Source organism: Leopardus geoffroyi, chromosome B1 (genome assembly GCF_018350155.1).
Source record: "Leopardus geoffroyi isolate Oge1 chromosome B1, O.geoffroyi_Oge1_pat1.0, whole genome shotgun sequence".
Classification (NCBI taxonomy): Eukaryota; Metazoa; Chordata; class Mammalia; order Carnivora; family Felidae; genus Leopardus; species Leopardus geoffroyi.
The window spans coordinates 136,000,218-136,027,852 of NC_059327.1; the positions used below are offsets into that span (position 1 = coordinate 136,000,218).

A 27,635-nucleotide genomic window follows, 5' to 3' on the forward strand; every position below is an offset into this window, starting at 1 on the left:
TGACTCTTAAGATACATTAAGATAATATAATTTTCTGAATTTGGTGAGGGTATATTTTCCTAGAATATCTAAGGAATATTATTTTTAAAGAACAATCTGAAAAAGAAACACATAAATTTATTTTTTCATACACAACCATAAAGCTATGTGTATGTTTTATGCTTAAATGTGTAAAAATACATTATACTGGGGTGCCTGGGGTGGCTCAGTTAGTTAAGCATCCAACTTTGGCTCAAGTCATGATCTCACAGTTTGTGGGTTCGAGCTCCTCATTGGGCTCTGTACTGACAGCTCAGAGCCTGAAACCTGCTTCAGATTCTGTGTCTCCCTCTCTCTCTGCCCCTCCCCTGCTTGCACTCTCTCAAAAATAAATAAAAACGTTTTTAAAAATTTAATAAAAAATACATTATCCTATATTTCAATAAACCTATGGAAAGCATAACTTTGTCCATTTGGATACATAGTTTTACTTTTTTTTCCTAATTAATAAACAATATCTGAATGGTCACATCTCCAATTAAAAATAGGATTTCTTGGGGCATGGTTCATGGGTTTGAGCCCCACATCGGGCTCTGTGCTGACAGCTTGGAGCCTGGAGCCTGCTTTTTGTTTTGTTTTTAATTTTGTTTTTAATGTTTATTTTTTTTAATTTATTTTTTTTAAATATGAAATTTATTTTCAAGTTGGTTTCCATACAACACCCAGTGCTCATCCCAAAAGGTGCCCTCCTCAATACCCATCACCCACCCTCCCCCTCCCTCCCACCCCCCATCAACCCTCAGTTTGTTCTCAGTTTTTAAGAGTCTCTTATGTTTTGGCTCCCTCCCTCTCTAACCTTTCTTTTTTCTCTTCCCCTCCGCCATGGTCTTCTGTTAAGTTTCTCAGGATACACACAAGAGCAAAAACATATGGTATCTGTCTTTCTCTGTATGACTTATTTCACTTAGCATCACACTCTCCAGTTCCATCCACATTGCTACAAAAGGCCATATTTCATTCTTTCTCATTGCCATGTAGTATTCCATTGTGTATATAAACCACAATTTCTTTATCCATTCATCAGTTGATGGAAATTTAGGCTCTTTCCATAATTTGGCTATTGTTGAAAGTGCTGCTATAAACATTGGGGTACAAGTGCCCCTATGCATCAGCACTCCTGTATCCCTTGGGTAAATTCCCAGCAGTGCTACTGCTGGGTCATAGGGTAGATCTATTTTTAATTTTTTGAGGAACCTCCACACTGTTTTCTAGAGCGGCTGCACCGGTTTGCATTCCCACCAACAGTGCAAGAGGGTTCCTGTTTCTCCACATCCTCGCCAGCATCTAGTCTCCTGATTTGTTCATTGTAGCCACTTTTAATGTTTATTTTTGAGAGAGAGCATGAGTAGGAAAGAGGCATAGAGTAAGGGAGACACAGAACCTGAAGCAGGCTCCAGGCTCTTCTCTGTAAAGAGCCTGACAGGGGGCTCGAAACCATGAACAGTGAGATCAGGACCCAAGCCAAAGTCGGACACTTAACAGACTGAGCCATCCAGGCACCCCTATAATTATGTTTAATTACTACTACTGGTCAGCATTTATGTACATAGCACTGCACCTAGTGCTGTCCATACAAAGATGTGTACATCCTGTTGTCTAGTATATCAAAGAGTTCCCAGGTAGTTAGGGAGATCCAATTACCCAAAAGACTGGAGACAAATATATTCAAAAAGAAAATGAATGAGATTTCTAAACGAGTCAGGAGAAGTAAAGGAGAAAAAAGGCATTAAAAAGCCCATAAAGGTGAGATTGAGGCAATTTCAGAAAAATGGACAATCAAAAAATATTTATTGAACAGTGAAGATATGCCAGATACAAAAAAAAAAAGAATAAAATGAATATGACCAGCACTCCCATTCAAGGAGTTCAGTCAGAATCTAACTGAAGAGACAGAAATCATAATAAAGTTGTTTCTAAAATTTACTGTTGGTGATTAACCAATTCAATACATGTAGTCCTTAATTCAAAAAACAGACATTAAGATGGACCCAGGATTAAATATTGGAGCTTAATGACTTTCTCACTCTTTCATGTGGCCATATTTTTCAAAACATTTCAAATAACATGTTACGTGAAATCAGAAGCCCACTGCATTATGTGGCCCATATTGAGACATTAGACTCTGACTGAGTTGTTTTTAAAAAGTTTTAAATGAATCTGTATTGTAGAAACTGTCACGCAAACCAACCATTATATTAGCTTAGACAAAGAAAGTTTTCTATCATCTATATGTTGAGTTTAAGGTGTAGAACAACACTGGCATGTGCACAGATTCTGTCTTTAACTCAAAAACTGTAAATGGTTTTGGAGGTAGAGTCGTCTGTGAACAGTTGTTTGTGATGTCTTTCTAAAGATTTCATCAACACCCTTTGAGATAGATATCTAGGATGTCTGGGGAAAAAATTCTTAATTATGCATTAACTTTAGCCATGATTTAATTTTACAAGTCTACTGATGTTCTCGAATTCAAAGTATTATGTTCCAGTCACACCTTCTCCTTTAGGGTTTTTTTATAGATCAAAATACAAGCATACATGCATACATTTCAAGCAAAAAAAGTACTAGAAATAACATGCATATCACTGGTCAGCTAAAGAGATGTTACAGTGATGATATTAAGAGTCAAACATCTTAAGCTTATTCACTCATCACTATTTACATAATCGCATGGCTGCTCTGGTTCCTAAAGAGCCCCAAATCCAAATGACCAAGAGCTTTTTAAAAATGTGTTTAGACCCTAGAGAAAATGTTTTTTCTATTACTTTCAGCCTTGCTGATTTTTTCTTCGCTACCAATCAAATTCATTTTACAACAAAATTATCTAAACGTCAGAATGACTTTCTGGGTCTTTGTCAGTGAGTTGCTTTGTATGATATTAGACAGGTCATTTAGTCTCATGGGCCTTGGTGAGGGGGTCAGACCTGGAGATACCTACATTCTATTTTAATAACATTCAGTATCAATGAAATAGCTTGGGCTGCATCTGCTGTTTAAATCTGCTAAGACCTACACCTTCTCTACACCAAAGCCATTTGATCCCTGAAGAACTAAAATTCTTATAGGACTCCTTTGAATATTTTTTTACAAAAAGAATTCCAAAGATTTTCACAGCATAATTTGAGAAAAAAGTACACATTCTCAACATAGCATGCTTTCTATTTCCTCACTCCTGTTTTAAAGTCAAATTCCCTTTGCTAGACTAAGCCCAAGAATGTTGTTAACTACTTCAAGAACCACCAATAAGGCCTCAAGATGTGGCAAGCAAAACACAGACGCTGAAAATATATCTATAAGAAGCACTGGGTGTGAATGTCCATGTTCCCGACCTCTTGACCATTCATCCAAAAAGTATGTATTGGGAACATAAATGCCAGGCCTTGCACTAGGCACTGGGCATTTAAAAAATAAGAGAGACACAAAGTAGGTTGTTTATGTTCTAACAGGACCACATCTAGGCCACACGTAAAATGATAATAGATACAGAGTACTATGCATGATTTATATTAGAAGTTTTATCATTTAACACAGCAGCTCCTAGGTTACTACAAGGTTGCATTAGGAAACTACATTCATAAAACTGTAATAATGTCAATATCCTGGTGTGATATTGTACTTTAGTTTTGCAAAATATTACCATTGCTGGCAACTGGGCAAAGTGTATAAGGGATAGCTCTTATCACTTCCTACAACTACATGTAAACAGGTGATTATCTCAACAAAAAGTACATTTTCAGCCAATAATTTGGGATACAAAAGCAATTTTTCATAGACTGTTATAAAGAGCAGTTTGGGGGCACCTGGATGGCTCAGTGAGTTGAGCATCTGACTTCAGCTCAGGTCATAATCTCGCGATTCTGGAGTTCAATCCCCACATCGGGCTCTGTGCTGACAGCTCAGAGCCTGGCACCTGCTTCAGATTGTGTCTCCCTCTCTCTCTGCACCTCCCCTGCTTGCACTCTGTCTCTCTCTCTCTTTTCAATGTTTATTTATTTTTGAGAGAGAGAGAGAGTGTGTGTGTGTGTGAGCAGGGGAGGAACAGAGAGAGGGGGAGTCACAGAACTCGAAGCAGGCTCCAGGCTCTGAGCCGTCAGCACATAGCCTGACATGCAGCTCGAACTCACGAACCGTGAGATTATGACCTGAGCTGAAATCGGATGCTCAACTCACTGAACCACCCAAGCACCACCCACCCCCGTCAAAAATAAACATTAAAAAAAAATAAAGAGCAGTTTGTTTCTAAGAATAGTCCACAGTTATTTTTATTTTTTAATATATAACCAACCCTCTTAGTATTTAAGTTTTTTATGTTTATTTATTTTTGTGTGTGAGAGAGAGAGAACACGAGCAGGGAAAGGGCAGAGAGAGGGGGGTACAGAGGATCTGAAGCAGGCTCTGTGCTGACAGTAGAGAGCCTGATGTGAGACTCGAATTCACAAACCATGAGATCATGACCTGAGCTGAAGTTGGATGCTTAACTGACTGAGCCACCCAGGAACCTCCAACCCTCTTAGTATTAAATACAAACTCAGGCCCTCCTTATATTTAGCATGAATTACAGTACCAGTTTCCTGTCTGGTCATCCTATTAATGTCTCCCAACTCATCCTTCACTACACTACAGATCTAGTTATATCATCTCTTAATTTAAAATTCTCCATTGGTTTCTTAGGGATAAAGTCCAAATCCTTCCCATGATACACAAGGCTTCTCAAGATGTGGCTCCTTCCCACCTCCTTTCCAACCTTTAATGCCTGCCAGCGGCCCATAACATGCAATCCTCTCTCATTTCCAACCTTTGCACCTTTCCTCTGCCTGGAATGCCCTTTTCCTCTATTCACCTAGCAAATGTCTGCTTGTTCTTTACTATTCATGACACTTGTCATCTCTTCTCAAAGGCCTTCTATGGTTTCCAGCAGAGTAAAGTCCTCCTTACCCTTCATGCTCTTCGAGGTCCCTGTCCACATTTCAGCAATGGACTAGGGGAGTCATGTCTCACCAGTTTCAAGACCCAGAAGGCATGCTATCAACCTCCTTTCCCTCTATATATCCTCAACACCATTTGTGGTACCTAGGATTTGGAAAGCACTCATATGTTTGCTGAAAAAAATGGCTTTTGATGAGTTTTTATGATTCTAATAGCCTAAAACAGCAAGCGGTAAGCTATTTCTATGGCAGAAATTAAATCAGAAAAAAAAGGAAGAAATACTGATTTTACTTTAGAAAAGTAGAGTCAGAAAGTTTAGCATATGAAGCAAACAATTACTAAAAATTAAGAGCTAAATAAAACAAAGAAAATAAATTACATTGTCTTTACCCACTCAATGGAGAAGTTATTCTTAAGTATTAGTTATAGCAAACCACAAAGGGAAAGTGAGAAAAGGAAACAGTAGTCACCTTATTTTATGACATTCTACCTCAGATTTGCTGTATACACATCAATACAGATGTAACTGCAGATATGAAAAAACTGGATTCAGATGTGCTGATATAAAACCATGCACAAACTGCATTAAGTGGAAAAAAACAGGTAGGTAATAACCTGTTCTCATTTGTATAAAAAAATGAGGGTGGAGAGGATATAAACATATAAGCTTTAATACTTAGAAAATGTCTGCAAAAGTACTGGCCAACTTCTGGAGACATTCTGGAGATTCTAAATAAGGCTCTGAGGCAGGAGGGAGATTTCACTGAATACTGAGCCCAACATTGATTGTGGAGAGAAAAGAAAAGAAGAGAAAAGAAAAGAAAATTACAGTGAAAACCCAGAGAGCAAAGAGAACTGAAGAAACGTCAAGGAAAATAGAAGAGAAATGGCTACAAAATTTTGAAGCTGGAAAACAGACTTGATAAATTTTAGCAGACCTGAGAAATCAGGAACTAGCAGTATTTTCCAGAAAGAAGTAAACAGAGATCTCTCAGTAGAAGGCAAAGGTAAGGCCTAGACTTCTAAACTATAGTGCTAAGTACCAGTCTACTAATAACAAGTGCAAGCCCCAGCAGAAGCAGTGAGCTGTGACAATGAAAATATTCTATAGTGCTAAGTACCAGTCTACTAATAACAAGTGCAAGCCCTAGCAGAAGCAGTCAGCTGTGACAATGAAAATATTTTTAGAAATGTATGAACATAAAACATTTAGCATCTATGAACATTTCACAGGAAACTGTTGGAGGCCATGCTTCAGCAAAATAAGGGTGTCAACTCAGAAACTGGAAGATGTGAAATATAAGAAATGAGAAGGCTAAATCATGAGGACACCTAGGCAGTAGGCCCACAAGCAGACAGTCCAGACAAGACCAGACTACAGAGGTTTCTAGGACAGAGGTCTTGAGGAAAAAAGGAAATTGATACACTGATTTGTGTGAACATTTGTAAAAACTACCAATAGGCATGGAACAGACCCAAAAGAAATATTAAGGATTCCTATACAGAAATTTATCGATGTGCTGGGGCGCCTGGGTCGCTCAGCTGATTAAGTATCTGACTTTGGCCTAGGTCACGACCTCACAGTTCCTGAGTGCGAGCCCCGAATCGGGCTCTGTGCTAAGAGCTCAGAGCCTGGAGCCTGTTTCAGATTCTGTCTGTCTGTCTGTCTCTCTCTCTGCCCCTCCTCTACTCATGCTATCTCTATCTCTCAAAAATAAACACACACAAAAAAAGAAATTTATAGATGTGGAAAAGAGAAGATGAAGCAGTTCTAAGTTTAAGAAAAACAAAAAGTTGTATGAGAATGGAAATGTATGGGCTCTGTGCTGACAGCACGGAGCCTGCTTAGGATTCTCTCTCTCCCTCTGTTTCTGCCCCTCCCCCACTCATGCATGCTCTTGCTCTCTCCCCCTCAAAATAAAAAAAATAAACTTAAAAAATGTAAACAATGGCAATAAACAACAGTATGGAGAAGAGAGAAAGGTTATAAGAGGTAGTTAATAGGTAATGCCTAATATAAATTAAGAAATGGGCATATTACTTAGAAAAAAAATAATCTGTAAGTTATGGGGTACAGGGTTGTGGTCTACACTGTGTTTTTGAAACTGATTTTTTAACTGACATACACTGATACAAATGATTTCTATTTTCATTAATCATCATTTTGTTATTCAGTAATTACAAGACTGATATTATGAAATAATGTGAATTTGTTGGGTTCAGCAGCAGAAGCCACTATGGACACTTTTTGCTAATATGGTTTTTAAAATTTAAAATACCAATAAAGTCTTGCCAGTCTAAATACAAAGTAAAAAGACACTGTATTCTTTGCTCTTGTAGCAGTAAAGAATCTATTCCCAAATCCAACTTACATTTAACAGTGTAAATCAAATCTGTTAGTTTGATAAGTGAGATAAACTACTCAAAGTTCCTACCAAGAAAAAAATGTCACAAATGTGCTTTGGTAAACGCAGAATCGGAGTCAATGTTTTTCTATCCAAATTCTACCTGTTTTCAGTCATCATTAATTTCTCTATTATCATGATTCTTGTAAACTGATTCGAATTTAAAATTGAATGACTACCTAAAATGAGTAATTTCTCTTGCCCATGAAAGAAAAGAAATGTTTTTCAATATCCTCTTTCAGGCATGTACTTTCTTTAGATGTATCAGTAACAATTTTTAAAAATAAAGTAACAGAAAACTAGACTAAGCAAAAACAAACAAACAAACCCACCAAAAAAAAACCCTGAATGTAAGAGAGTAATAAAACTCTTTAGAAAATGTAGGTTCCTCCCATCCCAAAAATGATTCTCTAAAAACTACTATTCTCATTTCAGACTGTTTCACTTTCTGGGTTTCTGGATCCAGAAACAAAACCAAGTCCAGGGTCTGAAGAAGGCTTTATTAAAGCAAGAGCATCATGCAGAACAGCACAAAAACTGAATACAATGACATACTTCTAACGGACTGGACGTACTTCTCCATACACTCTTCATATTTCTAGTTTAATGAGAAATGAAGAGTCTTCCGTATTGTATTCAGTTTCCAAAACTGTGCTAATAAGAAAAGAATTTATTGAAAAACTTGTAAGAGCTAAAGTAAAAACTCAAAGTTCATATCCTCCTTTAAGAAGAAAGTAATGATACCAACAACAAATATTTAAATAGTGCCAGGTATTGTTCTAAGTGCTTTACAAAGAAATTGAGGTACTTATAAATTAATTAAATTTCCCAATGTTTGTTTAGCTAGTAAGTAGTAGAGCCAAGACTCACACTGGCAAGCTGACTTTTAAAAAGTACATATCTGGGGCACCTGGGTGGCTCAGTTGGCTGAGCATCTGACTTTGGCTCAGGTCACATGATCTCACGTTTTGCAAGTTCGAGCCCCTGCGTAGGGCTCTGTGCTCACAGCTCAGAGCCTGGAACTTGCTTCGGGTTCTGTGTCTCCCTCCCTCTCTGCCTCTTTCCCACTCACACTCTGTCCCTCTTAAAACTAAATAGACATTAAAAAAAATTGTTTTGGGGCACCTGGGTGGCTCAGTCGGTTAAGCGTCCGACTTCAGCTCAGGTCATGATCTCGCGGTCCGTGAGTTCAAGCCCCGCATCGGGCTCTGTGCTGACAGCTCAGAGCCTGGAGCCTGTTTCGGATTCTGTGTCTCCCTCTCTCTGACCCTCCCCCGTTCATGCTCTGTCTCTCTCTGTCTCAAAAATAAATAAATGTTAAAAAAAATTGTTTTAATAAAAATAAAAAGTACATATCTAAATCAAGTTTTTAGAATTTTTTTATGATTGATAAACTTTTATTAAAGAAATATCTGTTAATTCTAATTTTATCCTAGTATCTAATTCTTAATCTAAAATCTTAAAAACAAATTGTACAGTGTACTATAAACAAATATGTATATATATCATATATATACATATGATATATATATATATATATATATATACATGTATAGAAAGAATATATAATAAACCATGTCAGTAAAACTAAATACCACAATACTATATAAATAAAGTGATATATATGTAAAAGTTTCTTTGTAAATCATACTTGGTTAACAATCAATCCATGTATTTAAAAGTTTACTATAATTTCCAAAGAAAATTTTCAAATCTGTGTAGTATTAAGCAAGTAGGTCCTTTTTTTTAAATCACCATGAAGGAGTAATTGCTGTTTAAGACCATGATGAAAGCAACAGCTTTTTATACATGGAACAAATAAAAATGGAACTGGATTAAAATGTAACAAATAGAAGATGTCATAAATTCAAATAACGTAAGTAAAAATAAGCATGTAATATATATCAGCTACATACCAATACGGACTATTTTCCTTACCTGCCAGATAGAGGGCAAATGATATAAATCTATGGTAGCGAATGAGGAACTGAAGTTGCTCTTCTCTTTGAACAAATGTAGCAAAATAATCGGCTACGGTCTCTCCGTAGAAAAAGTAGTTTACACACAGTAGAAAGTACCTATAATTGAAACACAATTAGCTTTTTCATATTTGAAGCCTTTTTTTCCCCTCTCAAACTGAGCAAAACTATTCTCTATATTTTGATGATGTCACAAAGATCAAAAACTAAGTTCAGGACACAGGTTCAGGATATTCCACCAAAACATTTTTTTCCTCTTTTAAACTTAATTTCAAATGTGTCAGTCAACAAAAGTTTACTGAATACAGCTCACGCCTCTACTTAGCTCAAAATCTAGTGCCAGAGATTGGGAAACAATGTAAAAAATACTATGCATACCCAAATACACACACACACACAGATGCACACAGATAAACACACACACATGCACGCAGATACACACACACACACACACACACACAATTTTATAATGAAAATCCACTTTCAACTATTCACAGCTCTAAAGCTTTTTAATAGTGGAGATTCTAAGCCAAATTGCCACCTGCCCTGAGGAGGAAATCAATAGGGAAAGCAGGAAGAGGCAATTCAACCCCTGACCCATCCTCACTGCATTATGCATATTGGTGTCTTTCTCCCCCTCCTCCATGTTCCAGATGGACTCCAGATGCACACAGATTCTTTTTTTTAATTTTAATGTTTTTTCATTTTTTGAGAGAAAGATGGAGACAGAGTGCAAGGCGGGTAGGGGCAGAGAGGGAGACAGAATTTGAAGCAGTCTCCAGGCTCTGAGCTGTCAGCACAGAGCCCGATGTGTGGCTCAAACCCACTAACTGCATGATCGTGACCTGAGCAGAAGTTGGATTCTTAACTGACTGAGTCACCCAGGCGCCCCCAGTTGCACAGTGATTCTTAAGAGGAAGTAGTGGGGGATAGAAGCAGGCAGCAGGTAAAAATCTCTAAGAGAAACTTTTTTTTTTTAACGTTCATTTATTTTTGAGAGAGACAGACAGACAGACAGAGCATCAGCAGGGGAGGAGCAGGGAGAGAGAGACGCAGAATCTGAAGCAGGCTCCAGGCTCTGAGCTGTCAGCACAGAGCTGACGTGGGGCTCAAACTCACAAACCGTGAGATCATGACCTGAGCCGAAGTTGGATGCTTAACTGACTGACCCAGGCAGCCCTCTAAGAGAAACTTCTTAAAACTACGTAAATCAGGGGCACCTGGGTGGCTCAGTCGGTTAAGCGGCCGACTTCAGCTCAGGTCATGATCTCACGGTCCGTGAGTTCAAGCCCCGCGTCGGGCTCTGTGCTGACAGCTCAGAGCCTGGAGCCTGTTTCAGATTCTGTGCCTCCCTCTCTCTCTGACCCTCCCCTGTTCATGCTCCGTCTCTGTCTCAAAAATATATAAATATTAAAAAAATTTAAAAATAAAATAAAAAAAAAAAAACTGCGTAAATCACCTGTCCCTCCACCCAATTCTGATATATCCCTCCCCCCCAGGAAGGAGAACCCATGAGAATTGACTGATGGCACTTGTGTGAGCCAGGAAAGAAGGCTGGGAAGCACCGCTTCAGAGTTCCTCCGTGCCTCATCCTTTGAAGGGCCGAGTCCTACTCGACCAGGAGAGCAGAGGAGGAAAGGAGCGATTTCCCTCTGGTCCTCATGGATGGAATTAGACCCCACAGTTTTCAAAGAAAAGTACTGTATTCCCATTTCTATCAGCTGCATTACCATTTTTCTATTCTCCTACAATGGAAACTGTTTTTGACTCCTCCATAAAGCTATCAAGGCCTGCCCTAGTCCACCAATCCAACTTTTCTCCCATTATTCTGCTCAAGAAGGCCAGGAATGTCTTTGCCTCTGTGGCATGTTCCTCCTAGTCCCTCATCTAGAACTTGATAGGTGATGCTTCCCCACTGCGGAGCACTCTTCTCTATCCAAAACTTGTCTTTATTTCAAGTGACAGTTTGTTTCTCACCTTCTCCATAAAGACTTCTGCAATCACTGGAGCCCATCCTGACCTATGTCTTTTTTTCTTAGAACTGATCAATCCTGCATGGTTCAGCATTTAATTATTCTCCAACTACTTAATCTAACATTTCCCATACATTTTGCCCTTCGTGAAGAAACTTGCCATAAGGAAAAATTAGAAACTATTTTTTGACTACTCTAAACCCCAAAGGTGATACATCTGTTTTCTTAAGACACTGGACCCTCTGGCTGATACTAATCAAACAGCTATATTCAAAGGCATAGTCAATTTGGTTCATTATGAACTATTATATTATCATGTTTCCTTCCTGGTCAAGGTCTTGATAATTGAGAATTATAACTGAAAAGTTATAAAAAGATATATTAAACTTTAAATATTAAAATCGCATGCCTTTTTTTAAACTAAGTTTTACATGCATGGTACATATACAGTATTTCAAGTGCTGGTAACTGCTGGTGCTATTTACAAAACTGCCTTACACACTGCTCCTCAGAGAGTATTACTCTTCTAACAACCCTCCCTGTAGCAGGTCACCAGCCCAGGGCCTGAAGACAAGATCAAACCAGGAACAACAAAGGTAGGAGCTGCCTCTCCTCTAACTGCCCCCAGGGCCTACAAGGAGGTGGGCCAGCTTTGCAGTAGTGGGGAAGGAAGGGTGGGAGGGACAGACATTCATCATGGGCTTTCTTCCCCATGAATAAACCACTGACCACTCAACAAAACAGAAAACTCACAACTATTTTCATATCTCATCTTTCACTCTCTGCAGAAATAATCTAATTCTGTGTGTGCTCTCATTTCAACTGAGGCAAAAGAAGCAAAAGATTACACACATTTCTAACATTTTACAAAACGAAACTTTATTAAAATTGTAATTATAAAGGATATAAAAAGGTGTCCAATACAATGTTTTTTAAAGAGGACAACAGCGCAGGGGCGCCTGGGTGGCTCAGTTAGGTTAAGTCCGACTTCGGCTGAGGTCATTATCGCACAGTTCGTGACTTCAAGTCCCACACTGGGCTCTCTGCTGTCAGTGCAGAGCCTGTTTGGATCCTCTGTCTCCCTCTCTCTCTGCCCCTCCCCAGTTCTCACGTGCTCTCTCTCTCAAAAATAAACATTAAAAAATGTTTAAAAAAAAGAGGTCAATAGTGTATACATTCAAATATAAAGTATCTCTACAAAGACTGAAAGATGAGATATGAAAATAGTAGTGTTAGAAAAGGAGAGTTAAAGGTGATTTTCTTCTTATCAAAATCCAATTGCATTATTTTTATTTATCTTTCTCCAAAAATCAATCTATAAGGTCAACTGTGTGATACCGACTCATCAGGGTGCTTCCTTTAAAAACTTTAGAAAAGAACCAGATTTTCACATCTGAAACAGTTTTAAATTACTTACCAGCTCAATGTTCTAAACCATGGCAGGTCATAAGAACGATAGACTCTATAACCTATAGTGATAATTTCATGGAAGCATTTCACTTGGATGCCTAGTACCTGAAACCAAGAGAACACATTAACATACATTTCTTAGTGTTTACATTTGTGCTTAATCATTTAATAAGTCATTTCTTATGTCATATGTGTTTAAAAAAATCTTTAGCCTGCCCAGTTTTAATTATTCTAAATGTCAGTAGCAAAAATTCAGTAAGTCAATGTCTCTAAAATCAAGCGATATTTCAAAGGGGTAAGCAAATGAAAGTTTATCCAAAACATGAAAGCTCCATCCTGGGGTGGGAGGTCTCACTGTAGCTTAAAGTTTGAGGGATACAGTCTTGTTGGTCATGGTTGATTAGGCTTTATCTCTCATTACTACTTCATTTCTTGAGTTCACCTGTACTAAGATGGACAATCTTTTCGTCCATTTTGTTTCTTGAGTTACCCTAGAAAAAGGATCATATGTGGAAGTTTGCATTTATTGATTTACTTAGAGAGCCCGTGCATGTGGGGGGGGGGGTGAGGGGCAGAGAGAGAGAATCCCAAACAGGTTCCGCACCGTCAGTGCAGAGCCTAAAGTGGCTCTAATTCATGAACTGTGAGATCATGACCTGAGCCAAAATCAAGAGTCAGATGGTTAACCAACTGAGCCACCCAGGCGCCCCTGTATATATTTATTTTTAACCATACATCCTGGTATGCCTTCCAAGGATAAAGACACGGTCAAAACAAATGACTGTAATTAAAACATCTTCACCCTGTCACCCAGCAGGGTTTGGGCATGGTCTTTTCATTCTTCCAGCCGTGCCAACTCTCACATAGCCAGCTGCATATCTGTCTGATACATCTAAGTGGAGTTACACTGGCAAATTATAAATAGCCTTCTACATTTGCAGCCACTTCACCCGGTCAATTGATTCTATGCAATTCTGTTTGCACAGTGTTCTTTATACATTCCTAACAAATTGTTTTATATTTATGAATTCTTTTTTGATGGTCTACTTAGTAGTCCTTCAAACTGTTGTATCCACCAACTTGGGTACAGGTAATCCCTGAGGATGCAGCATCATATCTAATGCTTGGTTTAAGTCAATTCCAAGACTCGAAAAACAAGTGGCAAGTTGAACACTTATTACCACGAGCTGAGAGATTAAAATCTTTATGAGTATAGCAGACTTCTTCAGCCTCTGGAGAGTATACTCAAGGGCTTGGTCTTGTACAGCCCGCGAGCTAAGAATGGATTTGATATTTTTTTTAAGTTAAAAACAAAAACTAAAAATGATGTTACAGAGAAATATGTGGTTCCTTAAAGCCTAAAATATTTTTACCTGTTTCTATACTCAAAAAGCTTACCAAACTCTGCCCAAGAATACTTTGGTATTTCCTTTTAAGCTCCCCCAAAATCAGCTTTCCCAAACCTACTGTTCAGGATATTCTTAAGCTATATTTTTCCATTATACCTATTATGTCCAATCACATACTTAAAGCAATTGTGTCCCCTCAGCCATGTGCTAAGAAAATATTAGGTCAAACTACTATAAATAGTTATATTAAGAAGAAGTCATTAATGTTTTATAATATAAAGACAAGAGGAAATTCAAATATCGTCCTTCAATAAGCTCTGAATGTGTCAAAAGTTATTTTTTTTAAATAATCACAAAATGAGGACAATGCTAGGTGTTAAATAAAATGGCAAAGCCTGTACTATTTATAGAACCAAGGGCTTTTAAAATATCAAATGCACTGATGCAATTTCTATTTGCTAAATGAACACATTTGCTCAAGAACAACCATTAGTACTATACATGGTATTTTACTGAGAGGAAATAAAGCTACTTTTAATAGCACACACATACATATTTATATGATTGTCAATTTCAGTTTGCAAGTAGAATCAATATAGAGCCACTGGGAAAACAGAAAACAGGGGGTTCACAACAGTACAGCTAAAATCCTTAAAATGTATGTGTATCTTCCAGGCTGGGTGATCACCCGGAAACTGATATTCCAGGCCACCAATACTGGTAGCCGTGCACACTGGCAGGACTCTGTTGGCTCAATAAATGTGTTAAGAGCCTTAAAGACAACCACCAATATTTAAATGCCTACTCTGCTAGTTACTGAGGATTCAGAGAAATAATACAGGACATCTGTCCTCAGAGAGGCATAGTCTGTCAAGGAGGACACAAATGGCTACAACGCCACATGGAAACTGCCACATGGATATAAGCATGGGCAAACAAAACGGGGTGGGGGGTAGAGATGGGCCACAGTTGGGACAGAGGAGAAAGATATACAGAATGACATATATGGGAGAAGAAGAGGCATGTTAGGGAACTACAAGTATTTCAGAGTTGCCTACTCACAGAGATGGGGGTGAGAAGCAGAGAGAGACAAGAAGCACAGCAAACAGTACAAAGGACTACACGTGATCAGATGTGTGTGTTTGGGGATAGGAGAGGTGGAAAGAACAGACTGGAGAGGCAGCAAGAGTAGAGAGACAGTAAGGCAGGCAAGATGCCACCATCCAGTTGAGTGTAGATGAACCTCTAACTGGGCGATCGGCAGGGAAGTGGAGTACAAGGAATAAGACATTGAGGAAGCAGAACTGGTTGGATTTGGTGGCTGAGGAAACGGGGGAGGGGGGGAGGGGGGGAGCAGCTAAGGGAGTCAGAGGAACACAGAATAACACCAGAGAAGGCTTTTGGGAAAGGAGACATATTTATGCAGAATGGATGGGGATGGAAGGGAAGTTCAGATTTGGATATGTTGAGTTTGAACTATGGTATTTATGGGTTATCCAAATAAAAATGCCTATTTTCACTTTGGGAATCTATTCAAAGAAAATAATCCTGCATATGAAAAAGCTTTACATTCTATTATGTTCAGGATAGTGTTATTCACCATAGAGAAAACCAAAACATAACCCGAATGTCTGAAAATAACACAGAGGTTCAAATAATTTATGATACATTCCATTCCATTCAGTCAAGGAATGTATTAATGTTGATGGTTGTAAAGATGGAGCAACATAAAACACTCGATAAAATACTTAGTTTAAAAGAGCAGGATACAAAATTCTAGTCATGTTATGATTACAACCATGATTTTTAAAACATACAAGAAAAAAAGGACTGAAAGAATATATCAAATAGTATTAATTGGGTTTTGGTAGTTGATGATAGGGCTAGGGGTGATTTTCAAAAAATTAACAATTTCCCCAAGTAATTTTAACATACTTTTATAACTCTCACAATGGAAAAAAAAAAAACTACTTTAAATTATATATGTGAATTAAAAATTATAGGAGTTTCCAAGAAGGTGAAGGTGAGAACCTCTTACACTATCTTCCTTTAAATCAAAGTATGCTTTAGTAATTCCATCACCTAGAAAGTGTGATTCCAGGGTGCCTGGGTGGTTCAGTTGGTTAAGCATCTGACTTTGGCTCAGATCATGATCTCAAGGTTCATGGGTTAGAGCCCCGCGTCGGGCTCTGTGCTGACAGCTCAGAGCCTGGAGCCTGCTTCGGATTCTGTTTCCCACTCTCTCTGCCCTTCTCCCACTCAAGCTTGGTCTCTCTCTCTCTCCCCTTCTCTCAGAAATAAATAAACCTAAAAAAAAAGTTTTTAAAAAAAGTGTGATTGCAAGCTATGAATGCAACATGTAAGTGCTATAAATAGAAGATTGAAGAAAAAAAAGTTCCTGTATGATTCCATCTTAAAGTAGTAGCTATCATTTGGTAGAAATAAGTTTTTAATAAAATTCTCTTGAATCAATCATTTACGAGTGCTGATATTGTAGGGCAAATGCAAGCCTCTCAAAATATAAATGACCTAGTTAGGGATATGAGCATAAATAAGACTTGAAATCACATAAAAGTAGTATCACAATTGAGTACCAACAGTGTGTACATATGTGTATATCCACCCATATTTCCTTAATATACGTATCATAAATACAACATGTGTATGTATGCATGGTACATGTGTGCATGCATTACAATAAACCTAAATAAGAGCAGTAACAGTTCAAATTTACTTAACTCGATCTTTAATATTCTTCTGATTAAGCTCACCAATGAAACAGAACTAGTATTAAAATGGTATTTTCCGGGGCGCCTGGGTGGCGCAGTTGGTTAAGCGTCCAACTTCAGCCAGGTCACGATCTCGCGGTCCGGGAGTTCGAGCCCCGCGTCAGGCTCTGGGCTGATGGCTCGGAGCCTGGAGCCTGTTTCCGATTCTGTGTCTCCCTCTCTCTCTGCCCCTCCCCCGTTCATGCTCTGTCTCTCTCTGTCCCAAAAATGAATAAACGTTGAAAAAAAAAATTTAAAAAAAATAAATAAATAAAATGGTATTTTCCTTTCATAACAGAAAAAATAAACAAGAAAGCTCAAGTACTTTAGGTATGCTTATGATTCTCTTTTAAAAAACCAAAATCCAAATATGCAAGGATATCTTTAAAGGTGTTTTGAATTTTCTCATAAAAGGGTGCTTGAAAATTAGTCTCTATCTGCAAATTCTGGCCCAAGTTACCACACCAAATGGTTTAGTTTGGAGAACAATGTAACTTACTCACAGAGAGCCCACCAGACCAGCCTGTGTCCATGTATCAAGGATGCTGGTGCTTTACAATGTCTTAGATCAAAATTACCTCCTAAAGGGGAATAATAATTTAAATGATCTTTAATATTTCCAATGGCTCCCCAATCCTTTACAAATAAATCCTAAACTTCTTCACACAGTATTGCAAGGCCCTCTAGCATCTGATCTCCAATTATTTTTCCAAGTTCAAAGGCCCTATGCTCCAGGAAAAAGACATCATTTGCCTTTTCCTGACACATCTGGCCATTTGGACCTTTACTCTCGGTGCTCACTCCACCCTGACAGACCCTCAAGGTCTGATGAAAGGTCCCTTCATCCACAAAGCCTTACCAACCTGTCAGCTATCACCCAATCCCTTTGTCCCCTGCCTGGCCCATCACTCAGCACACAGCACTGAGAAGTGCTCTGTACCCACTCACTCCTGAAAGGCCCAAACTCACTGGCACTCACAACCCTCCATAGGTGCACACTGAGAAGAAAAGAAGTGGGCCCTTCCCTGGAGTCACACCTGGACCGTGCTCACACCCGCCTACCTGGTTTTTAGACTCAGCATCTTCTGGCCTCACATTAAAGAGGTCCTATGCACTATCCATTTTTTTTCTGTGAGAAAAAGTTCTTTACAATGTCAGCAAAAACAGAACAGAGAAGGTGATTTCTTATTCACTCCTGTTACCTTGATACCCCCAAGGAAGTACAAAATTAATGAGGGAACAGAAAGAAAGTGAAAGGGCTTGATGGTCAGGAGTTGATGGGATTTTTTTCCCCAATCGTGTCTGATTTCACTTCAAAACTTATTTATTCTTTTATAGACTGAAAGGAAAACCGTATCATATTGCCCATGCCTATCACTAGGAATAGGACTGGGCATGGAAGGGAGCAGAAAAGTTGGAGCAGCCAGAGAGCGAGGTGGTGAGGGTGAAAGAGGCTCAGCTAAAGGAGATGAGATGAAAAAGAAACAACAAAAAAGAGGGACGCTGTGCATATCCCTGAGAGCAAGGCTCTCCCTGTGCTAAACACACTCAGCACCCTCAAGTGCTTGATGAATCTATTAAACAAATGCAGGTCTCCTTCCCACTCCCACCACTTCCAAATGTTTCACGCTTCTTTGGATATCAAGGCTTTCATAAACAGGAATCCTCTGCTGTGACACTCCTGTCCCCAAGCTCCCCCTTTACCCCCCACCTGTTCAAGCTTTAAACTGCAGCACACGTGCTGGACAGGATGCCTCTGGAAAGTCTTCCAGATCCCCCCTTGCTCTCACAGCACCCTATCCTATATAAATATATTCTCTCTATATGTATATTTGGGCGAGAACGCACATGCACAAGCAGAGGAGAGGGGCAGACAAGGAGAATCTCAAGCACGCTCCACGCTCAGCATGGAGCGCAAAGCAGGGCTCGTTCCACAACCCTGGGAACATGACCTGAGCAGAAACCAAGAGTCAGACGCTCAACCGACTGAGCCACCCAGGTGCCCCTGTAATTATATTTCTGATCAGTTCTTTGAAGCACAGACAGTAAACTCCCCAGGGAAGAGACATGTGTGCTTTTCTCAGCACTGCTGTATCATACCCCAGAAGCAGCACAATGCCTGCGCATCTTGGGAGCATTTACTAAACGAATGATTTAAAATCTTAAAATACTTGCCTGGCTTCATGACTTGTTGGACTTCCCATACACAACAAAATCCCACACTCCCAAAATGGCTTCTGTTCACCTCTCTGGTCTCATCCCTAGACACCCTCCAAAGGCACCAGTTGCAAATCCCCCAACAAACCACACTCTCTCATTACCTCCATGTCTTGCTTATGATATCCCCACCTTGGAAGGCCCTCTCCTGTCCAGGCCCTTCTTCAGGGTTTAACTTTGGCATAAACTCTTCTGGAAGTCCTCTCTGCTCTCTTTCAGGCTGGTTTAGATACTTTTTTTACTGGGCTCTCCCAAAAAGTTACCCACTTATTTACTATACTACTTATTCATATGGTTACTTATATATCTCTGCCATTAGATTGAATTCTTTCAAGTTAGGGATCTAGCTAATAGTCCTATATGATGATGTCATGAGTGTGTGAAGTCGTTAGCAATCTCTAATACTACGTATTACATATACTTGATCTCTGCTGAGTGAATACACTGAATGGCCATTTTGCAAACAGGAAAAGTTGGTCCAGATAATTTCATGAACAAGAAATTGCTTAAGGGAAATAAATTTGTTGTTACCAAATCCTGAACTACTTTATTTTTTATGACATGTTCAAATTACTTCAATCATATCAGTGCTGAAAAACAAAGCAAGAGATACTTGGAAAAATGTAAAACACTTACAAGAAGCATCAGCATAAAGGATCCCATATAGATGATCAGGAAAAACAATGAAATCATAGTTAGAGTAAGAATTCCACGAATCCACCAGTTTTTCCACCTATAAAGAAAATGTTTATAAAGTTAGTATTTAATGTATTGAGTTTTTTGTGTGGTTTCAGTATTATCAGACTTTCATATTTTCCCTTTAAGAATCCCTTACTTCAGGGCACCTGGGTGGCTCAGTTGGTCGAGGATTCAACTTCGGCTCAGGTCATGATCTCACAGTTTGGTTCATGAGTTCAAGCCCCATTTTGGGTTCTCTGCTGTCAGTGCAGAGCCCACTTCAGATCCTTTGCTCCCCTCTCTCTGCCCCTCCCTGACTTGCACTCTCTCAAAAATAAATAAAATATTTAAAAAAAAGAAGAATCCCTTACTTCACCTGTAGTAACAACAAAACCAAAAATCTAACCAACAGCATTTGTTCACTCACTCAGAGCTAAATTAGGTGTAAAATTATGTTAGCCAAAGAAAGAAACTAATTTTTGTTCAGTGTGAATGAAGATGAATCACTAGGCTAGGAAGTGAGGTGGTCAATGTGGATATGTGCACACCCCACCAAGGTCATTCAGAAGGGAAGAAGGCAGGTGCAAAAAGCCCTCTGTAAAGATGATCTATTCTTCTCTCCCTCCAAATAAACAGAAAAACTTTAAAAACACTTTTTTAAGGGGTGTCTATGTGGCTCAGCCGGTTAAGTGGCCAACTCTTGATCTTAGCTCAGGTCATGATCTCACAGTCTCTGAGTGTCAGCAACATGAGGTTCTGTGCTGACAGTGCAAGCCTGCTTGGGATTTTCTCTTTCTCCCTCCCTCTCTCTGCCCCTCCCCAGCGCATGCATGCACACACTTTCTCTCTCAAAATAATAAATAAACTTAAAAAAAAAAAAAACATGATCTATCCTTTGGGGTGGTATATAAAAACAATGATTTTATTAAGGTGGTATAGACAGAGAACACAGACTTCCAATGAGAGAAAGTAAAGAAAGGATAATACAGAAGCCAACTACAGAGCACAGAAATCTCAGTGAAATGAAGAAGGCAAGCAGGTCAGTCACTGAGGGCCAGGCCAGACGGATGATCACTTTCTCCTAGAGCTCTAAGTGTGCTGCTGGCTTTCTGCACTTAGACACAGAGTCTTAAAAGCACAACATTATTTCCTCATCCTTGGGCCTTTAATTGTTCCTTAGAGCAGGCCTTCCCTGTTGAATGTCTGGCTAGGCTGAGAACTCATCTCCCTCAATCCTCTCTGGCGGTTAGGAAGGGCCCGGGGTGCCCAACAGCGCTCCCCTCACATCCAGGACACTCACGTTTCACCCCCAGCATATTTGACAGATACTGTCACTATTTCTTTGGCCATGTCATGAAAAATGTCAGCAGCCACTGTGTAAAACCAAAAGGATTCTAATAACACCTATATATGGATGATATTTCTGAATCTAAAATTGTTTCCCCTGCTTTTCTTCATTCTACACTCATTTTACATTATACTCACAGTAAAGTTTTAAGACTTTTCTTATGTCTGTTAATTCAAATGGCAGCATTTAAATTATGATACAAGCTACCTGGATTCATCTTAAAGGATAGTAGCATATATGTACATACACACATATATGTACACACACACGCATGCACACACAGTGTTCTAAGCACAGGCTTTCATTCTCCTATCTATAAAAAAATTAGCTGACTTTATCCATTTATCAAATATTGATTACATTCCCTGCTCTCACCAATCTTCCAGATATTTATTAAATATCCCTTTTATGAGATCATTTCTGTACTCAAGGTCTAAAATGTCAACAACATTAAGTCCAAACTCTTTCACCTAACTTCCACGGTTTCTCATGAGGTGGTCACATTATACTTACACGACTTTCCTTCTCTCTGCTGTGTGATAAACTATGTGGCTCATAAATTTCTCATTAGACTCTCGGCTTTAGGACTGAACTGAAATGAGCAGAGAGTCAAAAACTGTTAGAGCTGAAAGGTTCCACTGAGTTTTATATACATAACTCTTTATGGATTAATGAATAGATTTGGGAACTGGGCTAGGTCACAGAGCTAATCAAAGGTACATAACGGACCATAAACCAGTCTCTAATGATAACAGAGATAATGACAGTGATCCCGTCCTGTTTGCATGAAACCCAGAAGCATATTTAGCTCTCCTGTATAACTGATCCTCAGAGTCAGAATTGTTGAGAACCCATAGAAGATGACAGACACTACATAAGTGTCACCAATCAGTCCCTAGGTGGATGTTGCCAATGTCCACATGTACCTCTGTTAGATGCCTCTGGCTTTGAACTTCAGAGGATAGTAGCTGCTGAGAACCAGAGATCTTAAACAGAAGACCTACTTTCTTCCTACCATCCAAAAGTTCCGTGATAACTGAAAACCTGAGCCATCAAGAAACATATTTCACCTAGTTATCTTTTATATGCCTATTTCCCTTCCCAGAAAAATTCCCCTCCCCCAACAAGGTGAAAGACTAATTCTCTTAATTATTTTCACAGACTCCTCAAATCTCTCAAGAATACTTAATACAAAGAAAATAAAAGAACATACTTATACATATCCATGGATACAGTGACTGAAAGACATCTTTTAAGGGAGAACCACTGAATTCAAAACAGAGCACAATATGAGGGAAAAAAAAAAAAAATCACTGTTACCAAAAACCAGAGGCTAACCTGATTCTGAATTCAAATTATTGATTTCTTTTACAATGCTACCATGAGCACATTAGAGACAGCCTTGATTTCAGGTCCAAGTTATCACCTCACAATTGCTTTGGAAAAAGGAACTCAGAATCAATATAGGAGATTTTCATTCAAGTCCCATATCTCCAGAACTACATGAGCTAGAAATGAGGTTTCTAAAAAGTATATAATTCAGGAGTCTCCTTACAAGTGGTTACCTAAAGTGCTCATATACTTATTGTTCAAATCAGTTACGAGATGTACAATGTTTTATTGTCACTACAGATATTAAGTGGTTTTTATTTCAAAAGTAATGACGAGGTTTAAAAAAAAAAATATTTTCCTAGGGACACAAACATCATGAGTCATCAAGAACCTGGGCTGACAAAGCAGTTCACCTGAGCCAAGAATCGGTACACAGAGACACTCCTCAAGAATAAATAAGTACTTTGTGGGCCATCTGGCAAGAAAAGTTTTTGAGAAAGTCCATCTACCAGCCATTGGAGGTTGGACAGGAAGTGTGCAAGTTCTTGGAGAGAAGGAAAATGGCATGATACAGTACAAGAGCACCCAGTATAAGGCTATGCCTGTATGTTTCCTTGGTTTCTCAACCTCAGTGCTAATAACGTTGTGAGCCACAGAATTCTTTGCTGTGAAGAGCTGTTCAGTGTACTATACGATGTTTAACATCCTCCCCAGCCTCTACCCATTATCTGTTAGTAGTGCTATCTCTTGTGACAACCTAAAATGTCTCCAGTCAATGCACATGTCCACTTGTGTAGTTTCGGGTGAGGGGGAGCAGGGCATTGCCCCTGGATGAGATGATAGCTGAAGAAGAGCTTCACTAACGGATAGAATCAGACTTAACTGGTTAAGTGACTATTCATCTCCACAAGACCCACACACAGGTCAATTGGGACAATGTGCCAAGTGCCTAAAAACCTTCAGGCCTCTTCCAATTTCAACACCTTATGCTCTATTTAATATGATATATTAAAGCCTTAAAAATGAGCATAAATCTAGTGTTGCCTGGGTGGCTCAGTGGGTTAACCGTCCACCTTTGACTCAGGTCATGATCTCGCGGTTCATGGGTTTGAGCCCCTAGTTGGACTCTGTGCTGACAGCTCAGAGCCTGGAGCCTGCTTCGGATCCTATGTCTCCCTCTCTCTATGCCCCTCACCCGTTTGCACGGTCCCTCTCATTCTGAAAAATGAATAAACATAAAAAAAAAGAGCATAAATCTTAACATAGCTATAAAGAAAAATGTTTAATACAGAGTTGTTTTTAATTGTGAAAATCTGGAAACAAGCTAAAGGCCCAGCAATTTTAGTTTAGTTGAATAAACTGAACTACAGTCATACAAAGGAATATATCATGCAGTCATTAAAAAATTTAAGTCATTAAAAAAATGATATAGTTTCTAATACCACAGAATGAAAATGTAACCAGAAAGGTAAGAAACAGTACAATGCTATTTTTATATTATACACCACACACACACACACACACACACACACACACGCAGAATACACACAACGCAGAAGAAAAAAAAAACTTCAAAAAGTAAACATCACAATATTTTAGGTATCAATGTTTTGGTGGGAAGATTACAAGAGTTCCCCCCCCCCCGGCAATTCATGTAATTTTATAATGCAATTAATATTTTTAATTCTATGCATCTACAACTTCTAAATTTTTTCAAGACAGACCATTTTGGGTATTAGATTAAAAAGAGCCTAAAATGAATTAAGATAGAGTCTGAAACATTCATGTAACCTTTAGAGCAAAGTCTGAGAAGACTGAAACTTGTTATATATTACTTATTGTTCATTTTTTCAAACTAATTGTAATTTTTTTTTATTCATCTTTGAGATACAGAGCATGAGCGGGAAAGGGGCAGACAGAGGGAGACACAGAATCGGAAGCAGGCTCCAGGCTCCGAGCCGACGGCACAGAACCCGACACAGGGCCTGAACTCACAAACTGTGAGATCGTGACCTGAGCCGAAGTCAGACGCTCAACCGACTGAGCCACCCAGGTGCCCCAAAACCAATTGTTTTATAAACAGAACACAATACCTAGGCTCATAATGTGGTTCTATCACTTACTGACTGCATGATCCTTGACATATAACATTTCTGTGCCTCAATTTCCTCATTTATAAAATAGGTCTATATAACTGAACCTGTTACAGGGTTCCTGTGAGAATAGTCAGTATGTATAAAGTGCTTGGAGTAGTGCCTAGCACAGAGCATATGCTCAAGAAATAGCAGCTGCTATTATTTGCTATTGTTACTTTACACTAGGGAAAAAAACCCTTCATCATTAAGGAAAAATCTAATATAAATGACACACTAAAGAAATCATTCTTTAGAGGTATTTTTTTTTTTTATTTTTTAGAGAAAGTAAGAGAGAACAAGTGGGGGAGAGGGACAAAGGGGGGGACAGAGGAGGCAGGAGAGAGAGAGAGAGAGTATCTTTTTTTTTTTTTTTTTTTTTAACATTTATTCACTATTGAGAGACAGAGACAGAGCGTGAGCATGGGAGGGGCAGAGAGAGAAGGAGACACAGAATCCAAAGCAGGCTCTAGGCTCCGAGCTATCAGCACAGAGCTTGATGCAGGCTCAAACCCACAAACCGTGAGATCGTGACCTGAGTGGAAGTCAGATACTTAACCAACTGAGCCACCCAGGCGCCCCAAGAGAGAGAGAGAGAATATCTTAAGAATCTTAAGCAGGCTCCATGCTCAGTGCAGAGCCTGGCATGGGGATCAATTCAATAACCCTGGGATCATGACCTGAGCTGAAATCAAGAGTCAGATGCTAAACCTGACTGAGCCACCCAGGCGTCCCAGCATCATTTTTATATAACATCAGTATAAAAAAATTTCAGGGGTGCCTGGGTGGTTCAGTCAGTTAAGCGTCCAGGCTCAGGTCATGATCTCATGGGTTGTGGGTTCCAGCCCCGCATCGGGCTCTGTGCTGACAGCTCAGAGCTCAGAGCTTGGTTTGGATTCTGTGTCTCCCTCTCTCTCTACCCTTCCCCTACTTATGCTCTGTTTCTCAAATATAAACAAACGTTAAAAAGCTTTTAAAAAAAATTTCAGAGTTGAAATAGACCTGATAAGATTTTAAAGCAAATGTATATGTGTGAATGAGGTCAGAAAAACTAGGATCAAGAACTATAAAAATAATAATCATGTTTTCAATAACGGACAGCAAAAAGTTATTCTATTGGTTAAAAAATATGAAAATTTCTGTTTGAATCAATTTATTCCAATATGGTTATCTCTTAGAAATTAAAAAACAGAAAAATTTGTATTACATTTATTAGATATGACTAACCAGTGTTTTTTGTTATGACCTACAGGTAGTAAAACCAATTTAGTAAGTCACAACTAGCCGTTTTGTTCCATAATATAGAACAGTATCAAAAGAAATCAGAGGGTATCACACACAATAGCAAGAATTGCTTCATAACATTTTTGCAACAGTTAAAATATACATTTCTGGGGCGCCTGGGTGGCGTAGTCGGTTGGGCGTCCGACTTCAGCCAGGTCACGATCTCGCGGTCCATGAGTTCGAGCCCCGCGTCAGGCTCTGGGCTGATGGCTCGGAGCCTGGAGCCTGTTTCCGGTTCTGTGTCTCCCTCTCTCTCTGCCCCTCCCCGGTTCATGCTCTGTCTCTGTCTGTCTCAAAAATGAATAAACGTTGAAAAAAAAAAATTTTAAAAAATACACATTTCTGTGTCTCTTGGGATGTTGTGTAAAATATGTCTTTTACTGTGTGTCACAATCAAAAAGCTGGAAAAACACTGTTCTATACCAACATTTAAGATTTCACACATTAATCTGGATAAAGCTTACATTTATTTTGCTTTTGTAACTTTTATAATTCATATTACTAAAGTATACAATGGAGGGCAATATAAAAGTTGCTGAATCTTGATGGTGATCAAACATTAAAAAATATAGCAAACATAAAATGATAAAAGGGTTGTGGAGTTTGGGGTGATAATTTAAGCTCAGTAAAAGAAAAAGAATGACCTATTTATGTCTGGCATTTGAAAAACAGGGAACAGAGAATATGGAATTTTCTTTATTAGACGTTCCAATACCAGGAAAGGCTACCTGATGTGGTAAATGGATCAGCGGCTTGAGCAATCTGACAAAACTAGGACAAGAGTCTCGGGTCTACACCTTCCTAGCTCTGTAACCTTCATCAGTTGACCTCTGAGATTTGGTTTTCTCACACTTCACAGGACTGTAAGGATTAAATGAAAGAATATACATCAAGCATTTAGTACCATGCCGCATATCTGGTGAAAAAGTATAAGCCCTCTCTTTCACAGTTCCAAAACTGTGAAAAAGTGAGATTTATTACATCAACCGGCATAACCGCACAACTTCTCCTGAGCACCCATTATAGTCACCTTCACCTAATCATACCTGGAAGATAAACCAGACAGAGCTTTCTTGAGGATCTCAGGGGTTCTATCTGAGGATGGTGGAATTTCTGGAATATCAGAATCGGTTCTGGAATCCAAATCTCCATATCTATCATCAATATCTGTTTCCTAAAATTAAAGAAAAAGGAAAATCACTTTGCAAAATTGAAAAACGAAGAGTACATGCTTGCCAAGGTACTTAACTTATTGCTCAGTGTGTCAAATCTCAGTTACATAACTTGAAACAAAAAAAGAACTTTGAATAACCAAGCACTATTGTACTTCCTGTTAGAAAGTTTGGTCATCTTTGCTAAAATCTATCAATATAAAGGATTAATTTAACCAAAAGACACAAATAGAAGCTCCTATATTATTTAAATCAGAAACCTACCAACAAGAGTCAAATGTTGGTTGTTTTGCTACTTAACTGAGAGAACATGTTAATTGCGATCAACTGCACAGTTTCCTTTTGATTACAATCAAAGCCATCAACAAAAGAGTGTCTTACACTGGCATGCATATATATATATATATATATGCATATATGCCATTTTCACTTCCTTCATTTTTATTAGATCCTCAAGAGGCAACCTCAGTGAAGCAGGTCAAACAGACATTATAACCTGTTTTATGGATACATAAACTATGATCAAAAGCATTTTATTTGATGGTAATATTTTTTATAAAGTTATTTAAAATGCAACTGACCTCTAAGAACACATGTACAGGAGCTGTGTGTATATGCTCTCGCCT

General features: G+C 38.8%; 1 protein-coding gene across 1 annotated transcript in view; it reads right to left on the reverse strand.

Annotated features, from left to right (window-relative positions):
• The window catches only part of CDS1 (CDP-diacylglycerol synthase 1), a 71,760-nt gene that overhangs the window by 26,772 nt on the left and 17,353 nt on the right, over window positions 1–27,635 (reverse strand). Inside the window, exons 2-5 of the mRNA XM_045473475.1 lie at window positions 26,884–27,011; window positions 19,700–19,796; window positions 12,737–12,834; window positions 9,306–9,445 (exon numbers count right to left, since the gene is read on the reverse strand). Coding sequence (XP_045329431.1) covers window positions 9,306–9,445; window positions 12,737–12,834; window positions 19,700–19,796; window positions 26,884–27,011 — 463 coding nt within the window. The remainder of the gene's footprint in view (window positions 1–9,305; window positions 9,446–12,736; window positions 12,835–19,699; window positions 19,797–26,883; window positions 27,012–27,635) is intronic.